The 19,590-nt window shown below is 47.0% G+C and overlaps 1 protein-coding gene across 2 annotated transcripts in view; it reads left to right on the forward strand.

The window, feature by feature from the left end:
- The window catches only part of CFAP52 (cilia and flagella associated protein 52), a 40,040-nt gene extending 21,930 nt beyond the window's left edge, over positions 1–18,110 (forward strand). Inside the window, exons 9-14 of one of the 2 annotated variants that reach the window (XM_029929198.1) lie at positions 5,999–6,147; positions 8,559–8,704; positions 11,734–11,885; positions 13,414–13,516; positions 16,377–16,488; positions 17,715–18,110. In XM_029929198.1, coding sequence (XP_029785058.1) covers positions 5,999–6,147; positions 8,559–8,704; positions 11,734–11,885; positions 13,414–13,516; positions 16,377–16,488; positions 17,715–17,890 — 838 coding nt within the window. In that variant the 3' untranslated portion in view covers positions 17,891–18,110. Of the gene's footprint in view, positions 1–5,998; positions 6,148–8,558; positions 8,705–11,733; positions 11,886–13,413; positions 13,517–16,315; positions 16,489–17,714 lie in introns of those variants that run through there. The other variant, XM_029929199.1, reaches the window with a different exon arrangement.
- Positions 18,111–19,590: the final 1,480 nt, after the last annotated feature.

Consider the following 19,590-nt stretch of genomic DNA (forward strand, 5'->3'; position numbering starts at 1 on the left):
CATGAAGCCGATCAGACAGTTTTTGCTTTGACCTTCCTCAGTGTGAGCTTGAATTTGCAAAACTCAAATTCATTGTTTTTCATAGGGAGACTGACTTTGAAAAATCGGTGCTTACAATCATGAAATGTGCTTTGGGGTCTCTGATTCATCGAAAATAGGTTCTTCTAAATGTTTCTAAGCGTGAAAATGGCTCATGCTTCCTGCAAGGGGGATCTTTTTTGAAAACTGGTGAGCCAAAGGCACCTGGGGGCTCAGTCAGTTAAGCATCTGACTTTAGTTCAGGTCATGATCTTGCAGTTTGTGGGTTTGAGCCCTGTGTCAGGCTCTGTGCTGACAGCTCAGAGCCTGGAGCCTGCTTCAGATTCTGTGTTTCCCTCTCTCTCTGCCCCTCCTCTGCTCACGCTCTGTCTCTCTTTCTCTCACTCTCTCAAAAATAAGTAAACATTTAAAATTTTTTTAATTGAAAAAAAAAACTGGTTGGTCATTTTCTTTCCATCTCACTGTTTTCCCTTTTTTTCTAAGGAGCTTCGTAGACATCAGTAAAATTATTTGGCTCCTGGGGCCTTTTAGATTTTTAACTATCTTTTCGAATACAGGCTTTGTAACTCTCCTCTTTCTCCCCACCTCCTTTTTTTTTAAAAATAGCTTTATTGAAATATAATTTACATACCTTAAAGTTTACCCATTTAGAGCGTGCACTTCAAATCGGTTTTGCATATTACAGAGTTGTGCAACCATCGCCACAATCTAATTGTAGAACATCGCGTTATCCCCCAAAAGAAACCTATTAAGAGTCACCACACTTTCCCTGCTTTGCTCTCTCCCCCTCTCCCCCTGCCGAGCTGTGGAGAAAACTGAGCCAAGAGGTAGAACATGGGGTGAGTGAGAATCATGTAAGGGAGCACCTGCTTCCTTTCCGTGCTGCTTCTCCTGTGGTAACGCACCGTGTTCTCAGCTGCAGTTCCTTTGTCCCCCAAAGCATTGATATATTGGGGGGAAATATGTATGAGCCAAAGCAACTTCTGTAATATTCTGCTATCATGTGTCTCTTTGCCAATTGCATGTGACCTGATACACATTACAGAAACGTGCATTGTAGCAAAAGAAACGATCTCTTTTTTTCAATGTATTGGTATCGTTTACTTGTAGGTAAGTCTTGGGTCTTTTGGTAGAATTTGATCCGTGCATATTTATTTATATCAAATGAGTTTATAGATATTTTCTATTTAACAAGTTTCCTTTTTCCTTGTTTACTTTTCTTTTGCTGTGTGGCCACCGTGTTTTATGGTCCTGCCTTCCCCTCCCCTGCTCCACATGACTGGGACACTCTTCACTCTCTTTATTCACTCAGTGATTCACCCTTGAATTTGTAATATACATATTATTTTTCTGCTGAACACTAGAGTTAACCAACATTTATATCATATTTTCCAAAGAAGCAAGAGTCTCAGCGTATTTTATTTCCCTCTCACCATGTCTGAAGCTAACATTGTTTAGAATTATAGACCCAGAATGGGGCACCTGGGGGTCTCAGTCAGTTGAGCATCCAACTTCGACTCAGGTCATGATCTCACTGCTTGTGGGTTCGAGCCCCGCATGGGGCTCTGTGCTGACAGCTCGGAGCCTGGAGCCTGATTTGGATTCTGTCTCCCTCCCTCTCTGCCCCTCCCCGGCTCACACTCTCTTCTGTCTCTAGAAAATGAATAAATGTTAAAAAAAAAAAAAGAATTATAGACCCAGATTATATAGTTACTATCTTTTATAAATAATTACCTTTAGATTTAACTATAACTTTTATTTTGTTTTTATCACTTTTTTTCACACATCTCCCTATTGGATTATTTTCTATGTCATTCATAGGGGAGGGGGTGGGGGTAATTATTTCAGAAAGAGTCTGTGTATAGAAAATTTGGTCCATACTTATCTGAATATATTTTTATTTTACACTCAGACTTCAGTGATAATTTGGCTAGGTATAAAAAGTATTTTAATGAACTTTGTATTGAAATATACTTAAAGTACATAAATCATAAGTAACTGCCTCAATGAAATATCACACCTATGTGACTACCACCCAGTCGAACAATAGAATATTTCATTCACCCCGAAACACCCCTTTCAATCACTACTCTTACCCTTTTCCCTAAAGAGAATCACAACTGGGCTTCTAGCCCTATAGATTCATTTTACCTGTGTTGGACCTTCATGTAAATAGAATATTCAATATTTATTTTGGAGATCATATTTTTTTTCTCTATGGAACGTTTTAATGTTGCTTCTATCATACATATCTTATCCTTAGTGTTTTTTGTCAATAGTTTTATGATTTACTGAGAGAAGCATGTTAAAGCTTCAAGAAATGAATGTTGATTTCTCCCTTTATTTGTGTCCGTTTTTGCTTCATATATTTTTGAAGCTCTGTAATTAAGGGTGTGTGTGTGTGTGTGCACAATAGCATATACATATTAATACTCCTAATGTATTGACCTTTTATTCTTTATTAAGTGTCCCCTCTTTGTCTCCAATAATTCTCTTTGATGTGAAATATGATATCAATGTATTCACTCCAGCTTTGTTATCTTTGTATGATATCTTTAAAAAATTTTTTTTACTTTCAATATATTGTATCTTTAAAGTTCTTCTCCTGAAACAGAATGTAATTAGTCCATGCTTTTCTATCCAGTCTAAAAATCTCTATTTTTTATTTAGAATGTTTAGTTCATTTACTCTTAGTGTAATTTTTGACCTAGTAGTATCAAATCTTCCTTTTAGTTATTTGGTTTTTTGGTCTCGTCCATTCTTTGTTCTTCTCTTCTTTCCTTCCACCTTTTGCTTTAATCAAATGTTATTAATGATCTGTTTTAATTGCTCTATTGGCTTTCTACCTATATATATCTTCGCATTAATTTTTTCAGTGGCTGCTCTAAGGATGATGATGGACATTTTTTAACATATCACAGTCTGCTTAGAGTTAATGTTGAGTTACTTTAAGTAAAGGGCAGTCTGGGAATTTTGCAACAATTTATTTCTCTTACCCCCATTCTTATTCTTAGTGCTTTTGTTTTCACGTATATCTATTAATATTATAAACTCATCAATACAAAATTATAATTTTTGTTTTAAACAGTCATAAATCTTTGTCATAAATATATGTCATAGTAATTTATAACTGTATTATATATTATAGATATATGGTTTTTAGTTCTTTGTTGATATTACCTATCTGTTAATTTATTTGTATCCTTTAATACTTGGAATGCAATTTAAATAGTTGCTTTGAAGTCTTTGTCTGCTAATCCAATGCCTTGATCTACTTGGAGTCAGTATCTTTTGATTGCCTCTTTCCTGAGTCATATTTTCCTATTTCTTTCCATGTCTGATTACATTTTGTTGAAAACTCAGCATAATAGATATACATATTAGCTACAAATATGTATCACCTACAGACATATTTTCTACATATATGTATATCTGCATACATATCTGCATCTGCATATAATGCAGTAACACTGAACTCTGTGGTATCTCTGAGGATTATTGGCCTGGACTCAAACTGCAAACTATCTTTCTCATGGACAGCAGCAGCTGACATTCCCATGGCTTCCCACGGCTACATTTTTATACAGGTTCTGAGCAAGCCTGTGGGCTTGTGTAATTTAGCATCCTCCTAAGGATTTGTGCAGAGATGAAGCTCATCCTCTCCATGGTTTCCTTGCTTCTGGGAATCTCCCCCTAATTTTCAGGTGTTCTTATGACCTCAGGCCCCGGCTTCTGATATGGGAAACCTGGAAGGCTCAGCTTTCTGCCCCTCGAGCCATACACATTCACAGTTGGTGAATGTAGTCAGTTAAAAAGGTAAAAATAAAAGCACCTCTTAGGTTGATCCCATACAGCTCTGTCTTCAAAAATAGAATCCTTAAAAAAAAAATCAATAGAATTAAAAAAAAGAAAGAAAGAAAAAGAAAAGCAGAGTTCTTTCTGGTCTCTGCTTTTTCTTCTTCTTGGGGCTTCTCCCATGCACATAGAATTTAGCTGTCAGATGGGCATTTGGGCAGTGTTTATGATCTGAATTTAGGTCTTGCTCCAGTGGATCTCTTGCTGCCACAATTTTTCCTTTAGTTCCCCAGCCCTTAACTCTGATCTGTGCACACCAGTAGCCAGTAAGGCAACAGTTTCTCTGCCACCTTTTTCTGTGGCCACAGCGGCTGTGGGTTGGGGGCACCTTCCAATTAGCCAGCAACACAGGGATGATTCTGAACCCTTTCCAGAGACACTTTTACAAGAGCAAACATCTTGATTTCTGTTTACTTTTCAATGTCTTCATTGTCTTCAGGATTCGGGGTTCCTGCTGTCATTAACCCCATCCAGTGTTCATAACTGTGGTCTGTGGGAACGTGGTGTCACTGCTCCAACATGACCGGAAGCACTCTCTGTGGTTTTGATGTTCTGTGTTTCTCTCCAGTTCTATTTCTTCGCAGATTCTATCTAGCCGATTTCTCTTTGTCCTCAGTATTTCTGGCCTGTTTGATGATCATCTTTCCTGATTTCCCATATCTACCTCTACATCCTCTCCCTCTACCCCCATCTCTGTCATCTTTCTCTGTGTCTTTATTTTATGGGCTTTTAGGTGGGAGGCACATGGGCCTGATGCACCACCTTGATCCAGTCAGTGTGTTTGTTTCTGGAACTTAACCTTTCAGATCCTAAACTAGGGACAGTCTGCTCCTGGAAGAGCTCATGTCTTGACTGGATTCCCAAAATCGTAGACTGTCCATCAAGGGTAGGAAGGCTTTGGAAAATTCTCTAGGTGTTCTCATTCTGTGATATTTGATTTTCACAAGGAGTCCATATGCTTATTTAAAAGCTCACTTTTCTCACAGGAAAGGCAGTGTCCTATATAAAGCCTCTGTTATTTAATTTATTATTATTATTACTATTATTATTATTAAGAGAGGTCACATGCAAGCAGGGGTAGAAGGGCAGGGGATCTGAAGCAGGCTCCACACTCAGCACAGGGCCCTCAATGAGGGGCTGGATCCCACAACCCTGGGATCAGGACCTGAGCCAAAATCAAGAGTTGATGCTTAACCAACTGGGCCACTCGGGCACCCCTTCAGCGCTCACGCTTTCTAAGTAACTAGCCCACAATATAATTGTTTCTCTCCAAGCCCCAAAGCTAAGTATACGGAAAAGATCCACTTACTTTTCTATTAAATTCCAAAGCAATTAGATCTTAAAGTACGGGAGAGGGGACTCTCTTTTCCTGAATGCACTTTTGATGAAATGTAGACAGTTCTTGAGAAGCGTTTATATCTAGAAGTTAGCTCAGCCCCCACGGACGTGGGAGCTGTAAATTCATATGCATAAAGCAGGTGGACTTTATTGTACCCCCGTATTACTTGTTTTTCTGATCCAAATTGGAATAGCCTGTGGTTTTTGACACAATGGTGTTTTTCACTGCATTTACAAGTTGTCCTTAAAAAAAAAAAAAAAAGCAGACAAACCAATTACTCTGGGTTCACTTCCTTGTCTGGGGTCTCATATTTTCCCACAACCAAGCAAAGTAGTGCTTTTGGTTATCTGCAGGTGTGAAATCTAGTGCGTGTGTCACTTTTGTCTTTGAAATTGTAATGATTATCTACTTTACAAGAAAAATTTTGTTCAGCTTCTCTTAATATTCCACAGATGCATTTGATCTCCCGTCCACCAGGACATTTAAAGACTTTGAAATTGACATTTTCCTTTTGAGCGACTTTGTCCCAACCCATCCTCCCGGGGAAAGGGCTATAAATGATGGTCCACGGGTGATTTGGGGTCGTCAAATGCCATTTTTATACAAGGTTTCTGTAAGGCCATCGGACTTTGAGATGCGTGGTTCCTAAAAGGCATCCTTCCCTATATCCTCGTGCAGTACATCTGACAGTTAAACATGCGTCCACGAAACAGTGTGCATCTTGTACGGCTGCGCCTCTTTATTCTCCTCACGGCTCCTTTGCAGCGGTACTGCCGAGCTGTTCGCCACCTGCGCTAAGAAGGACATCAGGGTGTGGCACACGCCGACCAACCGGGAGCTACTGCGGATCACTGTGCCCAACATGACCTGCCACGGCATCGACTTCATGAGAGATGGCAAGAGCATCGTTTCCGGTAACGTTGGCATCACTTCCGGCAACGATGGCACTTCCGATAACGTTGACGTCACTTCCGGCAACGCAGTCCTCCTTAGCCTTTGGCCTGGGGGCTGCCTCTGGGTTTGGGCCTTGACATGCGCGTTGAATGCGGGTCTCTCCTGGAGGGGCACCCTGTAGCGGCCTCCCCGCTGCCGGCCCCTCCTCGCTGCCGGCCCCTCCTCGCTTCTAACCCAGCCCCTCCTGGGCGTGCCCCTGCCCCCCAGAGACTCTCTGAGCTCCGAATGACCACAGAGCAATCTCTCTTCCCCCAAAATGGCTGCTATAGCGTGTAGCTTTCTCTCTAGTAGGGGAAGTTAGTTATTCGATTACCGAACGGATCTGAGGCCTTGGCGAGCACAGAGCACCTGTGTTGGAACCCCTTTGGTTACTTGAAAGCTAAAAACCTGCCCTAAACTGTGTTATGACTGAGAGGGAAGTCGTTTTTAACTCAGTTGCTCCTTCGTGCCAAAGCATTCTAACATAAATTACAGACGCCATGATATCCCACCTCTAAATACTTTGGTATACGTCCCTAAACACATTTTTCCCATGAAATAATAATATCTTAATATCATCTTATGTTCCATTCCTCTGTAAATTTCCTCAGTGGTCAAAAAGTTCGCGTGTTCACATCTGGGAAAAGTCAAGTGGATCTTTCGGGGCAGCTATTGAAATGGTGGTATCAGGTGCCCAGCTCAGCCCCTCTTTTCCTGGCTCTGTTTCCTCTGCATTGGCTTGTCCTTTGGGCATGTGTCCCCACCCAGCAGCCGCCCCCAGGAGCTCCTGGCACTTCCCTCTAATGGCCTTCACCTCGGACTACTTCTCCTCATCCCCTCCCTTGTCTCAGCCAGCACCATCCCCTAGGTTATCCAGTAGCTTCCTACCACATCTCCCCGGCCCTGTTCTCGCCCACCACCCCTCTCCTGTCTGTAGTCCACACAGAAGGCAGAAAACTATTTTCAAGAAGTGAGTCTGATCATACCATTTCTAGGGGTCACTCCTACATCCCTGCAGATGCCTCCAAGGCCCCTCCACGACCTTCTCTCCTAACCGCTCCCCCGCACCCTTCCCCCCCCACCACCAGAGCTCTATGTTTGTCTCTTACCATTCACCCCTTCTGGCCACTCTTCCTTTTTTGCTATTCCTCAGGCACATGGTGCCCAGGGCCCTCACTCCCGCTGTACCATCTGCCTGGATTGTTCTTTCCTCAGGGGTCCCCATGACTCTCTCCCTTTACCCCCTCTCTTCCTCACATCTTTGCTGAAATGGATCTGCCTTGAACATCTTCTTGAAAATTGCAAAGGTCCAGAGGTGACACTAAGGCTGGTGACAAGGAGCCAGCCCCGTGAGGACCTGGGGGGAAGAGCATTCCAGGCAGAGGGAACAGCAGGGGCAAAGGTCCTGAGGTTGGAAATCGCTTGGTGTATTCAAGGAACAGAAGGAAGCCAGTGTGTCTGGGGTAGGGTTGGGGTCAGGATTGAGGAAGAGGTAGGAGAAGGTGAAGAGCTAGGTAGGGAGCAGAAAGTAGTAACCACGGAGGATAAGGAAGTTGGATTTCCATTGTAAGTGTAGTGAGGAAAACTTGAATCCTCTTGATCCGGGAGGCGACATGAATTTAAGAAGGGCAGCCAGGCCCCTGCATAGGTAATTCCTTGAAGGGGGACAAAGGTCTGAGAGGCCAAAGAGGAAGCTGTTACAATAACCCAGGAAAGAGATGCCGGTGGCTTGGATGAGGGTAGGCCCAGTGGAGGGGTTGAGAAGTGGCCAGATTCAGGATGTTTTTTTTAACTGTAGGGTGATGAAGCTTGTTGATGGATGTTGGGTGGCATTGGGTGGCATGGGTGGAAGGAACAGAGGGGAATCAAGGATGACTCTGAATTCTTGGCTTAGACAACCAGATGGATGGGGGCAACTTCTCCTGACATGTGGAAGATGGCAGGAGTTGGGGAAGGAGCATCGGGTTTCAAGTAGCCGGGGCGGGGAGGAAGCCAGCACATGTCTGGAGATATTAAATTCTCCATCCCAGACGCAATGTCAGCTAGCCAATCAAATGTACAAGATGTGGAGCTCTGGGAGATCCAGGAACTCAGAGATGGGAACTGACCTCTTTCCCCTCCCCCAGCCCCCCAAATGTTTTCTCCTGGGATGCCGTGCACCTAGAGGCAGATTCAACTAAGGCCAGTCCTTTCCTCCAGCCAGGTGTGGCCAACTTGGCGAGTCAGGGGAAAGAGGGATATGATTCCAGAAAGTTGTGGGTGACTGGTCTCTTTCCTCTGTCACCACCCCTGCTCCTCAAGCTTGACTCCTTTATGATTATGAGAGCCACCGTCTTCACAGAGAGTAGGAGTATACTGACCCTGCCTGCTTTTTGTTCCCCTTCCACGCCAGCATGGGACGACGGGAGAATCCGAGCCTTCGCCCCGGAGACAGGCCGGTTGATTTATGTCATTAACAACGCCCACAGGATTGGAGTGACAGCCATTGCTACCACCAGTGACTGTAAAAGGGTCATCAGTGGCGGTGGCGAAGGGGAGGTATTGTTCTTGAAGGCAGAATCTTTTTACTGTAGTCCTACGTGTAGACCAGCCAACAGCCTTGTAGGAGGCCATTGACTTGATTTGTGTGTGTGTGTGTGTGTGTGTGCATTTCTGTTTGAGACAGGGAGAGACAGAACATGAGTGGGGGAGGGGCAGAGAGAGAGGGACACACAGAATCTGAAACATGCTCCAGACTCTGAGCTGTCAGCACAGAGCCTGACATGGGACTCGAACTCATAAACTGCGAGATCACGACCTGAGCTGAAGTCAAGCACTTAATCGACTGAGCCATCCAGGCGCTCCTGACTTGATTTTTTTTTTTAAATCTGTACTAGGAGTCAGGCAGGACCAAAGTACGATTTTGAAGAAACCCTATATGATACATCATAAATTAAAGTTCTAATGATACAAACACACAGATAGATATATTTGTTCACAAAAGAATATGTAACATATAGACATGAAAGTGTTCAGTATGGAATCGAGCCATGAATCCAAGTCAGTGTTGTGCCAGAGTTTTGGCATAGTTGTTCTTTTCCTGCAAAGACTATAGTTACATAAATTGTCTTCATCTTATCTTTTAAAGGAGATGCTATTTTTGGAATCACTTCTTTCATCTACCCAGATATTTGACTGTTATTTCAAAATCATTACCCTTGACCTTCCCTTCCATTATTTGGATGAGCCTGAAACGTCTTCCGTCCCCGTCCACACGTTCCTCTCAGTGCCCCCTCCCCCGCCACTTCCCAACTTGTCACCTGCCCCTAAACCCTTCCTTTCTCAACACAGGACCTTTCTTTCCCTTACCTCATGCTATTGCAGGAATAACTTGTCAGGGAGAAGGGAGAGACAGCATCTTGATGTGTCCTTTTGCAAAGGTTGGGCCAAGCAGACTTGTAGCTGAGTGTTTGAGTTCCAGAGTCATGTCTCTTTCTTTCTTTCTTTTTAAACTTTTTTTTATGTTTATTCATTTTTGAGACATAGTGACGGAGCATGAGTTGGGGAGGGGCAGAGAGAGAGAGAGGGAGACACAGAATCCGAAGCCAGCTCCAGGCTCTGAGCTGATAGCACGCAGGGCTTGAACTCACGAACCATGAGATCATGAGCAGAAGTTGGATGCTTAACTGACTGAGCCACCAGGCGTTCCTGAGAGTCATGTTTCACTTCTGCCCTGTCCTGGCTGTGTGACCTTGGGCATGCTCTTGAACCCCTCTCTGCTTTGGTTTCTTGTGGGTAAAGGGAAAATAACAGTACTCCAATTAATGAGATGTTTTACACCATTTTGTGTTGAGTCCTTAAAATCTGATGCATATTTTACATTCAGAGCATATCTCCATGTGGGCCAGCCCTCTGGCAGGGGCCCAGAGACATTTCCAGCCCTGGACCCTCCCTAGCTCTCTGCCCTCCGCACCCCGCAAGGGCTTCGATCCCTTCCCCTATCTCTTCAGCCACGGTGTTGCTGACACCCTCAGCACCCTTGCTTCATCCCTGGGCCTTTTGGGGCCCCTGCCTTGCTGGTGCCCAGACTGGCTTGGGCCAAGTCATCTGCTTCTAGGTGCCTGAGCCCGAGCTGCGGAGAGCTGCCGGAGGAAATTGTGCATGACAAGCTCATTGGCCTTGGCCCTGTTCAGAAATCTTTTCAGAACACCGTGTCAGCGCTTCCTCCCAATCCCCACTCAGCTCTTACAGCCCTTCCTTCCAGAAACATTGTCTTCAAAGTCTCTGTCACGTGCGGGAGGCCAGGGCTTCTGGTCAGCGGGCGTGCGCTGCTATGAATCCAGCAGTCCCTGAAACACTCAAGCACCTGTGATTCCATTCTCACCGGCGGACGGCCTTGCCTGAGTTGGGAAGACCCCAATCCCACCACCTTATCCCTTCCCCGCCCCAAACATACCCCAACCCCCCTGCGATCCCATAACCCAAGGGCAGATACTCAGAGCCCCCGAAGTTCCGGGCCTGGGTGCTGTTTGGCTGATGCCCCCACCACAGCAGTTAGAGAATGTGAGTATTGCTCTTGCTAACGACGGAATGCGGGCCTCCCCGGGTAGTGGCGTTACAAGATTAAAGACCCGTTCTCCCTGGCAACAGTCACTACCTCATGGCGTGTCAGGACACAGGCAATTATTTGGACACCCTAGAAACAAATATGGCGCAGCCCATTTGGGATAACTTCATGCCTCCTCATCTTCCTTACTAAAGAAGCATCTAAGAATGTTTCTCTTCGTTTATGGTTATTCTCCCCTTTCAGGTACAAATAAGTTAGTCTGTTAGGACTTACCCTAACACTAGTTTCTGGTCGGGTGTTCACACAGACCTACTATTCTTCTATTGCCTCATATTTCTTACACAAGATAATCCCTGCTCTTTTTTTTTTTACTCCAACATGCTCATTATAAGTGAGTATTAGCATCTGACTACACTATTTTCTCAACAATTGTGCAAGAATGTTTGTTACAGAACATACAGTAGCTTTCCTCTTACGAATCCTTTTCATTACAGTTAGAGCAGCCTACGGACTGTTTTGAACTTTTCTGTGTAGGACCTAGGACCTATGAATTTCACTTCCGGGTGGTCAAGTGGTGGTGGGGGAGGGTCAGAAAATATTTGCTGCAGAAAGTGGATATTGGCTCCGATGAGGCTGAGACCCATCGATTTGAAATGATTCACCCTGAGCAGCTGATGTGAAGTTTAAATATGACTCTGGGTCCCCGAGAGATTTCCGGGGGGCACCAGAAATCTGAGAGCGGAGCTCAGTAGAAACGCGCAGACCTATTTCACTTGGTTAGGCCGCGGGTGTCTGGCAGATTCCTCAGCCTTGAAGGTAGATGCAAGTGTGTTCTGGCTCCGTGGACGGCAATCCCTGCCCCGTGGCTCAGCGTTCCCGCCCCGCTCAGCTGAGACCAGGGCAGGGAGCTCACAGAAATGGGCCAAGCACAGCAGAGGTGGAAAAGCTCGCTGGGTATTTTTTTTAGATCCCTCCCCAAGTCCCACGTTGGCGCTGAACGCCTGCACTTTGTGGCTTTCAGGTGAGGGTGTGGCAGATAGGCTGCCAGACGCAGAAGCTGGAGGAGGCCCTGAAGGAGCACAAGTCATCCGTGTCCTGCATCAGGGTGAAGAAGAGCAACGAGGAGTGTGTCACGGCCAGCACGGATGGGACTTGCATCATCTGGGACCTTGTGTACGTACCTGTGACGGGGAGGACGGTCTGACAAAACCCAGCAACTCCAGCGTCTCACCGAGAGAGGCTCCAAACGAAGGGTAGAGATCGCCTTCAGGGCAGCAGGAACAGGTGCTGGTAGAAGGGGCGCAGTGTCCCGGAAGAGCTGGGTGTTGGAAGATTCTGGATGCATAGGGAAGGAGCTTTCTGGATGCACACAGTGAAGCAGGATTTAACTAGGCAATTACGATTCTAAGAATCGCCCCTCCCCCAAAAAGGGAGAAGGGAAATGGTAATGGGTAATGCAGGCAGTTCCTCCAGTTGTTGCATGCTGGGGGGTGGGGGGGGGACTAGGGGGCGTGGTGTCAGTCCTGCCCTATCCCCTTGGCCAGTGCCCTCTTGATGCTGGGAGCCTGTCCCAGGTCCAGTAGAGCCCCTGACTCACTGGACCAAAGCATGTGAACTTTTATTCTTGGAGCCACGCAAAGGATTTTCAAAGGCGATTTTTTTTTTTACTATAAGCATTTTGGCTGTGTGTTTTTATTAGTTTTTCTTTTTAATGTTTATTCATTTCCAGAGAGAGAGAGAGAGAGAGAGAGAGAGAGAGAGAGCGAGAGCGAGCGAGCAGGGGAGGGGCAAAGAGAGAGGGAGACAGAATTGGAAGCAGGCTCCAGGCTCTGAGCTGTCAGCACGGAGCCCGATGCGGGGCTCAAACCTACAGACTGTGAGATCATGACTTGAGCTGAGGTCAGATGCTTAACCGACTGAGCCCCCCAGGCACCCTGAGAGTCTGCATTTCTAACCAGCTCCCCAGGGTGCCACTGGTTCAAGGACCACATTTGTGGGAGGTCTTAGCCTGCACCTGAACTCCCCCCTGGGAAAAAACGGAACTAGAAGGGAGGGCGTGTCTAAATGTATTTCCATGGATGGTCTGTGACGACCTCACATCGCTGAACCCTACCTGTTGTAAGGACTATTAGGTTAACTTGTGACAAAATCTCTAAAAAACAGCCCAGATGCCATGTTTGAAAACTTCCATCGTGAGAAGAAGCTGTGCAGAACATGCATTTCTTTTCAGCCAGTAGAGCCTAGCCTGTGAGATGGCCACCATGTTTACATGGTTGTCAGTATGGTGTCTAACGCAGGGGCTTCCAGACTGTTCTGTGCACGACATTCAACAGGCACGCTGATGGAAAGTGCCCATCTGTGGCCTCTTCCCAACCTGCTGGATCCAGATCCCCTCAGGAAAGGCTCAGTAATATCTATGTTTAAAAAGCTGCCCCCCAACTTTGCCACTCAGGTGGCAGGAAACTTGGCTTCAAAATGGCAGTCTCGAGAATATGGTGGCTCCTGTGGAAGAGAGCAGGCTGTGAATTCAGCCTCTCGGGGCTTCCCCTAGAGTTCCGTGCTTTGTCTTCGGGAAAGGGCCTGCCCTGTAGCGTCTGGCTGCCCCGCAGGTGCGTCGGGAGGACTCCAGGCTGAAGAGCAAAGATGTTTTCTAGAGAAGAGAAAGTCAAGTTTTACAGCTTTTGCATCTAATTGTTTTCAGGCGTCTTAGGAGGAATCAGATGATCCTGGAAAACACCTTATTCCAGTGTGTTTGCTACCATCCCGAAGAGTTCCAGATCATCACCAGTGGCACCGACAGAAAGGTGAGTCCTCCCAGCAAGAGTCCGGCTCCTTCTGGCCCGTGAGAGACACAGTGAAGAGTTGTGGCCGAGGCTGCCGGGCTGGAGCCCCACAGGTCCAGAGCACAGTTTTGCCGTTGATCAGGGGCGCCATTTTGGAAATGGCACATCAGCTCCTGGTGCCTTTGCTTCCTTGTCTGTAGCGTGGAAATGATGCCTCTCAGCTCCCAGTTGCAGTGAGCACGAAAGTCATGCTCAGGCAGAAGGCCAACGGCAGGGGGCCTGGCACGTAGTAGCCACTCACTCCATATTGGTAATTATTATTAGGGAATTTCTGAGGCCAGGAGGGCATTGGCCAGACCAGTTGTCCCTTGGACCACCTTCAAACCATTGCTCATCCTCTCTGCTTCATCAACGCATGACACGTCTCATTAGCTAGGGAGTCCCCGTCCTTGGGTAGAGACTGGTGTCTCTTTTGGGGGGAACCTTTCCTCTAGGAGCAAGCAGAAGGCTTCGGGGAGAGGCCACGGGGAGGTAAGGACGCTGTGGCATCATCTACCCTCCCTGCCATGTCTGATCAGCCAGGTCTCAGTCTAATACCTTGTACCTCCAATGCCTGGATTTGGATTCCTCTAATCCGGACTTTGAGATCACTGAAGAAGAGATTGCGTATTTATCTTTTTTACCAACTCCAGAAAAAGTTGAGTTAAGAGTATATAAATATTGTAGGAAAAATAGAAGGGGCTCTTCTCTCCACTCCCAGCACCAAGACAGAATCTAGGAATAGGGCTTTTTCCTGCTCAGGCCGCCCAGATGATCGGGGACTACTGTCTAAAACACACTGTGTCATAAAAAGAACAAGAAATGTTACCTCGTGCAGGTCAAGAATGTTTTGGGAGGCCCGGAGCTCTGCCTTGCTCTGGTCTTTCTAGGTGGGCCTGCTCATTTCTTTGTGTCTGTCCACCCAAACTGGCCTGCGTCTGCCCACCTCCCCCCAACCCTGTGTTTCACTTCTGATCTGCGTAGCTTTCTCTTGGAACTGGGGGAGAAAGGATAGTCGGAAGTGAATCACAGCATCACCGTAAATGCAATTATACACGGTTCAGAAAGTTTCTAGATTCGTGTCATAATTCCCACGTTCCAGGGCTCCGGTTATGAGACTTGAAACACTCTCCTGTCCTCATTGGGGAATTTTCACCAGAATATCCCAAGCCTAAGTCACAAATCAGTACAGCTGCCATCAGGGTCCCTGCCATCAGGGAGCTGGCCACCTTTACGGGCTATGGCGGCCAGGCAGGGCTGGATTGGCCACGACACTCGTGAACAAAAACGTCCATGAACAGCAGGTAACAGGTGAACAAAGATGACATTAGATGATGAAAGGGATAAAAGGGAATCAGTAGGTTACGTGATCCCGGCTGGACAGACGGAAGCTGCTTCGGCTAGGATGGACGGCGAAGGTCTCCTTTAAGGAGGTGACATCTGAGCTGAGGCCTCACCAGGCTTAGCTCTCCAGGAAGACCATCCTAGGCAGAGAGAAAGCCTGAGGTGCCTTTAAGCTGCCCAGAAGACGGTCCCTTTGGCCTTGGCCAAGAGAGCAGGTAGTTAGACACCTGCTACCTACGTGGATGTGATTCCCAAGAAATGAGGGTCTGGACACGTTTCTACAGCCCTCTATTCTTTTACTGCAAAAACAACTTTTTGTTAAAGCAATCAAGCATCAATAGAAATGAATAAGTTCGCTAAAAAAAAAAACCCTTTTTAAATAGCATACATAACTTCTAGCTACATTCAGAGGAATACAGACTCCTATAGTAATGACTAAAACACAGCACATTTCCATCAACACGAAACAAGAGAAAGAGGTGAAACGCACGTCCAAGTTCACACTCCTGAATCCTGGTCAAGTGTTTTGTTTAGAAAGAATGTTTCTTTTTTCTTTTTCTTTTTCTCTTTCTTTCTTTCTTTCTTCCTTCCTTCCTTCCTTCCTTCCTTCCTTCCTTCCTTCCTTCCTTCTTTCCTTCGAGAGAGAGAGAACACAGGAGAGGGGCAGAGGGTGAGGGACAGAGAGAGAATCTGAAGCAGGCTCTATGCCGAGGATAGAGCCCAAAGCAGGGCTGGATCTCACAACCAACCATGACATCAGGACCTGAGCTGAAATCAACAGTCGGACACTTAACCGACCCACCCAGGTGCCGGAAAAGAAAGTTTCTTTTTGAATCGGTTGTACATTTACAAGGTTCGAAGTTCAAAGACTATAAAAGCAATATGTTCAGAGAAAAATCTCCCTCCCTGGAGACCCCACCCCCCACCCCCCTGACCTAGTTCGCCTCCCCCGAAAGGGCCCATATTACCAGTTTGCCTCTAGACCCCACCCTGGGGGATGCTTCACTGCTTTGAGGCAGAAGAGAAAGTTGGAAGTAGTGGGGGGCGGGGGGCGAGGCTCAGCTGATAGGACTCTCTGGACCCCTCACTCCCCAGGCAGCTGGAGAAGGGGGCTTGCCTTCCACCAGACCTGACGCTAGCCCCCCTCCAAGAGCCGAAGTGGGGAAGTGGACGCGGTGGCTGTTTCCTTCTGGCTTTTACCGCTTAGGCTTCGGACTCCCGGGGGCTTCCTCTCACCGAAAGCGTTTTCTGTCATAAGCCGGGCTTCTTGGCACATCGACATCTCTCTAAATAGAATGCAAATTTAAAAACCAACGCTAAAAATATTAAAATGGCTTCTCCACCCCCTGCTTGAGCCTATTTATAGTTTCAGCCGCTCTGTCCTCCAGGGTGTATTTTTGCCGCCTTCTATATAAAGTAGAACCATCTTTTTGTTAGCACCACACGGATGCCTCCGCCGAGCTGGGTCCGGCCTGACGCTGCTGCTTCTGACTTCTAGATCGCTTACTGGGAAGTATTTGATGGGTCAGTGATCAGAGAGCTGGAAGGTTCCTCGTCCGGGTCAATCAACGGAATGGATATCACCGTGGAAGGGGGGCACTTTGTCACAGGTCAGTCGCGGGATAGGAAAAGCAAGCTGAGCCCTGTTAGTTTAAGTGGGAATATAGAACTTGCGGGTGGGAAGCAACAGGAAGTGATGACAAAAGTGTCTTCAGGACAACGAGGTTAGATTCAGGCCTGCGCCCACAGCCAGCGTGGCTGGGAAAGAAGGATCCAGAAGTCAGCGAGTCAGGGGGAGGAAAGGTCTGCCCACGGGCCCCCAGGGCACACACTGAGGCTAAACCTCAGATGGCCTTTAAGTGAGGCGTGTTGTCCGGCATGCCTTGCTCTGTAATTTCCTACTGAAGCCTCTTCACTGCCTGGTTTTAAACCAGCATGTTGGCGGGGATGGGGGAGGGGGACACTTACCCCCCCATCCCCCATCCAACACACCTACTAGAACCCCATCCATGATCATTTCCTGCCAGACCCGATTCTTCAGGACATTGACAAATAAATGCTCAAAAATGAATTAAAGTTTCACAAACACATCTACTTAGAGTGTAACACAAAACCACACCTGGTGGGGGCCCCTGGGTGGCTCAGTCTGTTAAGTGTCCGAAGTCAGCTCAGGTCCATGATTTCACAGTTCTTTAGTTCAAGCCCGGCAGGGGCTCTGTGCTGACAGTATGGTGCCTGCTTGGGATTCTCTCTCTCTCCCTCTCTCTCTCAAAGTAAATAAACGTTAAAAATAAATAAATCACATAAAACCGCTCATGGTGTGATCCCAACCACATCTACAGGTGTATATGTACACTTATCAGAGAAAAGCCTGGAAGAAACCACAGATGTTGTCAGTGGTTATTTCTGGGTGGTGGGATAAGGGGGAAATGTCGCCTCTTCATATTTCTTTCCCCCACATTTACTACAACAGACCTAGATTTTTATAATCAAGGAAAGGAGTTACTATAAAGATTTTTTTTCTTCCTTGAAATTGGAACACAGGGAATATGTTGAAAATTAGGCAGTTACTTGAAATCAGGGCTGTTTCTCCCAATTTTTTAATTATATTTTTTAATGTTTATTTTTGAGAGAGACAGAGTATAAGCAGAGAGGGAGACACAGAACCTGAAGCAGGCTCTCAGCTGCTGTCAGCCCAGAGCCCGACTCGGGGCTCGAACTTGAACCGCGAGATCATGACCTGAGCTGAATTCCGATGCTTAACTGACTGAGCCACCCAGGCACCCCTCTCCCTATTTTAGGGCAGCAGTGCCATAGGGCTGTTTGTCTTTTCCAGGTGGAAAGGACCATCTGGTCAAAGTTTGGGATTATAACGGAGGTGAGGTGACTCACGTCGGGGTGGGGCACAGCGGCAGCGTCACCCGCCTCCGGATAAGTCCAGGAAATCATTACATCGTCAGCGTAAGCGCTGATGGAGCTGTGTTGAGATGGAAGTACCCGTTCACCTCCTGAGAGCCGCGGAGACTTCCGGTGTCCGGAAGGCTGACCTCACACAACCCCAGAGACGGTCCTGACTTCTCACATCTGTGATTTTGTTCTTCAGTCAAGACGTTTTACATCTTAAACTTTTCTTTGTAAAATGCATTTTACTTTCTTAAGTTTTATATTGAAATTGGTATGTGTTCAAGAATACGTTGTCTGGACTGTAATTAAACATTTTTTTTTCGATGAATCAATGCCCAGTTGTGGGTTTCCTGTGGGAATCTCTGTCTAGGACTGAGAAGCCCGTGGCCCCTCTGCATTTCCTCCCTCCCTCCCTCCCTCCCTCCTTCCCTCCTTGCCTCCTTCCTTCCTTCCTTCCTTCCTTCCTTTCCTCTGAGCCTCTGTGTGGTCTTTTCAGCCTGCTTAAAAGGTTACTTTGAGAATTAAGTGAAATCAGGTGTTTAGGCATGGGCAGAATTCCTGACTGAGTAGACAGTTAAACATGAATTACGATGCTTTCCCAGAAAAACCATGTGTCCCTGGAGATCTTGGGGTGATTATCAAAGGTGACATTTCATAGATGCTTTTCAAAAATTTTTTTTTTTAATGTTTATTTCTTTTGGAGAGAGGACATAAAAGAGCGTGAGCAGGGGAGGGGCAGAGGGACATACATACACAGAATCGGAAGCAGGCTCCAGGCTCTGAATTGTCGGCACAGAACCCTACCTGGGGCTCGAACTCATGGAGCATGAGATCAGGACCTGAGCAGAGATGGAGATAGTGAGCCGCCCAGGCGCCCCCTCACAGATGTTTCTCTAGCCAAGGGAATGTACCTTGTATATTAATCATCCAACCAGATAGCTTTCTCCACAAAAGGTAAATGATGGCATTTTCCAGAAACACTTCAAGTCTCCAGTTCACAGTACAGTGTTTTGTTCTAAGCCTTTTTTGCATCATGTAACCTGCTGGGGCCCTATTTGACATATCGAGGTGGATATTTAATAAATGATCACTTATGTATCAAGTGAGTAAGATTTCAGGGCTTCGATGTAATTAATGCATCCCGCTGATCTCTTTTTGAGCCAGAAATTGATGAGAAATTCGTCTGCAAGACTTTGATTAATTATAAACCTGACAGTCAGAGGATCAAGCGAACGGAGGCCCCCAGAGTCACCCAGGAACCAAGGGCGGGTCAAGGCCAAGCCAGCTCTGATTGGGCATCAAATGAGCGAGGATTTTTGCTTTAGGAGCGAACCGGGGGCCGCAACAGGGGGCGCGCCTGAGAGCCGGAAAACTTCCTGAATGAGCAAACGCGGAAGGTTGGAAAGAGCCAGCGGGTGCGGAGCCGGGTGGAGTTCCGGGGTCCCCGCCCGCGGCGCTGGCGGCCTGGGACCGGCGTTAACCTCCCCGAGCCCGCTCCGCCGCCGGCCCAAGCGAGGCGGGTGAAGTCTCCCAAGGTTTGGGGGGAAGCGACTCTGAAACAAGCAAACCACAGCCGTCCGGGGCGGGGTCCGCACGGCGCGACACGCGGCTCCCGGCTCCGGTCCCAGGGCGGCCTCCCCTAGGGGGTAGGCCGGCTGCGCGGCGGTGGCGCCCGCGGGTGGGAGGAACCCGCGGTGCCCGCCCCAGCCCGTCACCGCTCCCGGCCGCCCGCTGGAGAGTCTTCCTTTCCCGGTTCGTCATCTGCACCTGCACGTCGTTCCCAGAAACTCGCTAGGGCTTCCCAACGC

Source organism: Suricata suricatta, chromosome 17 (assembly GCF_006229205.1).
Source record: "Suricata suricatta isolate VVHF042 chromosome 17, meerkat_22Aug2017_6uvM2_HiC, whole genome shotgun sequence".
Lineage (NCBI taxonomy): Eukaryota > Metazoa > Chordata > Mammalia > Carnivora > Herpestidae > Suricata > Suricata suricatta.